Below are 5,238 nucleotides of genomic sequence, written 5' to 3'. Positions count from 1 at the left end.
ATGAAGAACCTCCAAATCCATTTTTAAATGATCAGAAAATGATCCTCCAAATTCATTTTTAAATGATCAGAAAATGATCTATAACTGTAAAACCATATAACTAATTCTGCAGCATGTGTAACGGCTTCACCTACTATATATATTTTCCACTTTTGTTTTGCATCCAATAATGTCATGCAACGTATTCAAAGGGAATCCATTTTATCTTTGTATACCAACAAAAGAGATACTAGTTAGTTAGGCTTCAAGATCTGAATATAAAAATCATATATCATATATCAGCAAACCCAAAATACAAACGAATAAATCACACAAAGAGTGCAATAGAGTAACAAACAAATAAGGAATCAGAGGTACACAAACACTTAAGAGAAGCCACATACCACCAAAGCTCTCTCTAACCCTATACACCCAAACACACTAACTTCCGATTTTCGAAAAAAGGAGAGACGAAAATGTTAGCCAAAATGTCACATCTTACTCTCTCGCTCTCTTCCTCGGCTTTTCTTCTCCTTCCTCTAACCCCCACTTTAACACCAACTCTATGTCACAAACTCTCACTCTCTCTTTTCTTATCTTTTTTACTAGGTTATAGGGTTGAGGATGGGAATATCAGCATGCTAAGTTATATATGATAATACAACCAATCACATGAGGTAAAAAGAGAAAAAAAAAAGAAGTAAAAGCATAATATATAAGGTTAAAACAGCTTAATAACAAGAGCCTAGTAGGACATTCTTTTACTTGTTATTTTCTGGATTCTCCCCTCACTGGGTACTTTTCGTTAACCCTCCACTTCGTCCAGCAGCTCTGCGCAAATCCATACATCAAATTTTGTTTGAGTACCATATTATGAACTAAAACTCTGGGAATTATATAGCTAGAGATAGATATAATATATTACCTTCCAGCAAGAATCTGCGCGGTGTTGGATGGGGTCTTAATATTGGAAAACCTTTTGGCTCTGGTGTCCTGATCTTTCTCCACACGCATTGCAGCTACTTCTTTCTCCATCGCAGATACTTCCCTTCTCATCTTCTTCGCTTCAACCTCCATTGCCTTTGTTAATGTTTCCACCTTCTTTGCTAGCATCTACAAATCCCTCAAACCATTACAACAAGCAAGATTTTCTTTAAACAGATTGATATGGCATAAAGACATAGAATTGTTACCTCGATAGCATCATCTTTGTCTTTGAGGCTTTGATCCTTTTCATGAGAAGCTTTCCTCAAAGAGACAACTTCTTTCTGTAGTAAGTCATACAAGACACCTGGGACACTGTCCTCAGTTGCTGCTGCTGCAGGCTCTTCACTTTGTGGCTTCTCCTCTGAATTTTCTTTCCACCCATTACCTGACTCTGCTTCCTTAGAGTTAGAGTCATCAGTAGCCTTGTTGAAGGAATAATTTCCAGGTCCATTTACAAGTGCTTTGCCCCTATCCAAGGATCGTGTGCCTCCATCAAACGACTTAGATGTTCCTTTAGCATTCTTCAACACCGAAGTTGAGTTAATAGACAAGGAATGCCTCATCTGAGAAGATGGAGTTTTCTTTAACAAAGCACCGTTTGATGGAAACTTTTGTAAGTTTTCAGCTCCACCAAGCGACTGCCTGCGAGAAGGTCCATTACTCATGCTTCTTGCCTCGGGTGTATTTCTGGTGCTGCTGTTTGTAGTTCCTCGAAGTGTCTCCTCAAGCACTCTAAGCCGGAGCTGAAACTTTTCCTGGTAATTGCAAAAACAACAATTTCACTTCCTTGTTCTGTGAATAACCTGAGAGAAGCTAGCTAATGGATAAGATCGATTACTTTTAACTGTGCTTCAGATTTAGCAGCTCGATCTGTTATGGCAAGCTTATCACGAAGTTGCTGCATTTCTCCCTGCAAAAAATTAAGAATCTAGAAGTGAGAATATAGATATGGATGGGCCTTGCTCACTGTAAATAATTTTGCATCCTAAGATTCTAGGAGAGGGGCCATCATATCAAAGGTAAACCTGTAGAAACCTTCGTTCTTCAAGCCATTGCTTCACAGGCATCACTTTATCATTACCATCTTTCCACTCATTTGCTACCACCGTGGCAACTCTGTTTGCTGTGACCTTCGCACGTGCAAGCTCCCGGTCAAGAGTTTTCCGTTCTTCCTGAAAGACAAAGCAAGAATAATTCCTTCATCAGTATTCAGTACCCAATCGTTGTGACAAGAAACTAGAGACTCTATGAATCTTGTGTGAAGTGTGTTTAGTTACATTCATCTCTTGAAATTTCCGCTGGTAATCCCTCACGGCGTTTGCAGCAGCACCACCTGCAAGAACAGCCTCTTCCAGTTCTCGTACTGTCTGAGTGAGCTTTTCCACTTCAGCTACCTTCTGCCTGTGCATTCTGTCTAGAATTTTGTTTTCTTCCTAAACCATAAAACAAATTTAATCCGATTGTTGGCAACGGCATGCTATGGCATATACATAGATTAAGATGGTAACTACAGAACCTGACAGATTTCTATTTGTTTCATTAACTCCTGGTTCTTGTTTTGAAGATCATCAACCATGGCGGCTTTTGCCATGGCAGCTTCAACGGTCCTCTCAGCTTCAAGTAAGGCAGCTTCCTTTGACTTAGTCAGACGGTCCAAAGCCCTGTTGTCTTCTTGAAGCTTTCCAATCTATGCAGATATACAATGACCTCATAAGTATTCAATATTCCATATGGAAGTAGACAGTATCAAACCAGCAATTAGACTTAAAATGACGATGCAAATACCTCTGATCGCGCAAGCTTAAGCTCAGCTTCTAATGGAGCAAGGATGGCTTCAATTGGAGGCATGTCATCATCCTTTTGAGCAGCATGGACTCTTCTCAAGGTGGCTTCAGCAGCAAACTGAGCAGCCATTGATGCTTTCTTTTCCTCATTGATTTTCTTGATTTCTAGATTCTGCAACACGGTTGATATCAAATGTCTCCATTATTAGCATAAGAACTGTAAGACGAACATAAAAATCGAACCAAGGAAGGATCATCGAACAATACTTTGCTTTGGAGAATGGATTCAGTCAACTTGAGCTTCTCATCCAATTTAGTAAGCTCCTCCGTAAGCTAATATTACAAACAAAAACATAAGAGGGAGGAAATGTCAATCCACAGGAAGCATGTAAACTCACTTGCAACTACATTAGACCTAAAAGTCATGTGGACAAGATAAAACTTAAAAGTCAAGATCAAGCACATGGTGTAATAATCGATCAAAACTAACCACATTGCCCAAATACCACAATGAGATAAATGCACCTGAACCAATCATGATACAAATAATTTCTTCAACTAACAAAGAAACTTACATAAACTTGTGATGAAATAAATCTGACCACAAAACTCACAGATGTGGATTGAACCAAAAATAGAGAGATTAAATAATCTTCCCTGAAGAATTTGCTAAAATGAGTGAAATTTATCAACCCATTATTAACTGGTTGAACCAAAATGAAGTGAATTTACCAAAACATCGAGACATGATTGATTAAACTTCCCTTAACAATTTGCTAAAATGTGAAAAAAAAATCTTCAGACAAGAAAAAGGAAAATATTCAGACACAAAACCTCTTCAACAGCTTTCTCTCTTTGTCTCTCAGACAACCTAAGAGCTTTGATCTCAGCGTGTGCTTCTCCCAACTCCCGATCCTTATCTGTTTCTCATAAACCCAAAAAAAAAAACAAAATTAGAAATCGAATCGACACAAAAACAAAAAAAAAAAATCAAGTAGATCGAGCAGCATTATCGAACCTCTAACATCATTCTCTAGTCGATTAAGCTCCACTTTAACTGGATCCGAGCCATGAAGCAAAGTAATAAACTCATTATCAGCCGCAGCGTCGAAGCTCGGCCTAATTGGTCTCCGCTTCGACGAGCTGCTTTTACCTCCGCCTCCGCTGCTCTCTTTGTAAGACGCCGACACCGTCAGTGAAGGATACGTCGCATTCGAAACCGGAGGTTGTGTAGAATGATGCTCAGTAACCGTCGCCGATACATCTCCGTCACCGGAAACATCCGACATCTCAGATCTGATGCTTTAGATAAACCACACGCGAACACTTGCAAAATCCCAAATGCGATTGAGATTGTTTGAGAAAGAACTCTCAAGTGAGAGAGAGAGAGAGAGAGAGAGTCTCTCTCTCTCTCTCTTGGTCTAATAGATTTGACAAGACAGCGAGAGAGAGGGATGACGCAAGATTTGTAATTAATTAAACCATGATCTCCTTCTTTAAACTCTTTAAACATGTTACCTTTTTCTGATTAGTCAATAACTAATTTAGTAGTCACTAATCAGATTAGAGAATTTATTAGTAGTATTAGTTTAGTCCTATGTTTTCTACTATTTTTCTTTAGTAGCTTACAGTGGAAATTGTTTGCCTGATCTATTGTTTAGCTTTATTAAATAAATAAATAAGTTAATTCTTAGTGTGTAAACTGTATTATAAAAAAAAATTAATACAAAGTAGTAATAAGAAATAAATCTGAGTTTTGTGTAGCAGAAAATTTTGTATTGACTATTTATGAAGTATTTGATGTCAATCACTTTGTATTTGTACATTCTCTTTGGAGAAAATTATTCATATATAGCCATATAGGCAACTTATATTTCTAAGATGGTTAGATACTTAGATGTGTTTAACTTTTGATAATTCATAATTGCTTATTATTGATAAATTATGTGAATTTTTTTGACTATTTATTATGTATTTGGTGTCAATCACTTTGTCTTTGTACATTCTCTTTGGAGAAAATAATTCATATATAACCGTATAGGCAATTTATATTCCTGATATGGTTAGGTACTTTAGATGTGTTTAACTTTTGATAATTCATAATTGGTTATTATGGATAAAATATTTGAATTTTTTTTTGACTATTTATTAAGTATTTGATGTCAATCACTTTGTCTTTTGTACATTCTCTTTGGAGAAAATAATTCATATATAGCCATATAGGCCATTTATATTTCTAATATGGTTAGATACTTAGATGTGTTTAACTTTTGATAATTCATAATTGGTTATTATGGATAAAATATTTGAATTTTTTTTTTGACTATTTATTAAGTATTTGATGTCAATCACTTTGTCTTTTGTACATTCTCTTTGGAGAAAATAATTCATATATAGCCATATAGGCCATTTATATTTCTAATATGGTTAGATACTTAGATGTGTTTAACTTTTGATAATTCATAATTGGTTATTATGGATAAAATAT

The 5,238-nt window shown here is 36.3% G+C and overlaps 1 protein-coding gene across 2 annotated transcripts in view; it reads right to left on the bottom strand.

Moving 5' to 3' along the window:
* LOC104776731 (microtubule-associated protein 70-2) overlaps positions 253–5,238 on the bottom strand; it is a 6,755-nt gene continuing 1,769 nt past the window's right edge. Inside the window, exons 1-11 of one of the 2 annotated variants that reach the window (XM_010500841.2) lie at positions 3,769–4,203; positions 3,585–3,670; positions 3,018–3,083; positions 2,752–2,922; positions 2,483–2,653; positions 2,244–2,399; positions 1,992–2,138; positions 1,805–1,876; positions 1,173–1,721; positions 905–1,092; positions 253–810 (exon numbers count right to left, since the gene is read on the bottom strand). In XM_010500841.2, coding sequence (XP_010499143.1) covers positions 768–810; positions 905–1,092; positions 1,173–1,721; positions 1,805–1,876; positions 1,992–2,138; positions 2,244–2,399; positions 2,483–2,653; positions 2,752–2,922; positions 3,018–3,083; positions 3,585–3,670; positions 3,769–4,039 — 1,920 coding nt within the window. In that variant the 5' untranslated portion in view covers positions 4,040–4,203 and the 3' untranslated portion in view covers positions 253–767. Of the gene's footprint in view, positions 811–904; positions 1,093–1,172; positions 1,722–1,804; positions 1,877–1,991; positions 2,139–2,243; positions 2,400–2,482; positions 2,654–2,751; positions 2,923–3,017; positions 3,084–3,584; positions 3,671–3,768; positions 4,204–5,238 lie in introns of those variants that run through there. The other variant, XM_010500843.1, reaches the window with a different exon arrangement.

The sequence above is a fragment of the Camelina sativa genome, chromosome 3, assembly GCF_000633955.1.
Source record: "Camelina sativa cultivar DH55 chromosome 3, Cs, whole genome shotgun sequence".
Lineage (NCBI taxonomy): Eukaryota > Viridiplantae > Streptophyta > Magnoliopsida > Brassicales > Brassicaceae > Camelina > Camelina sativa.
This window is presented reverse-complemented; position numbering and strand designations above follow the sequence as displayed.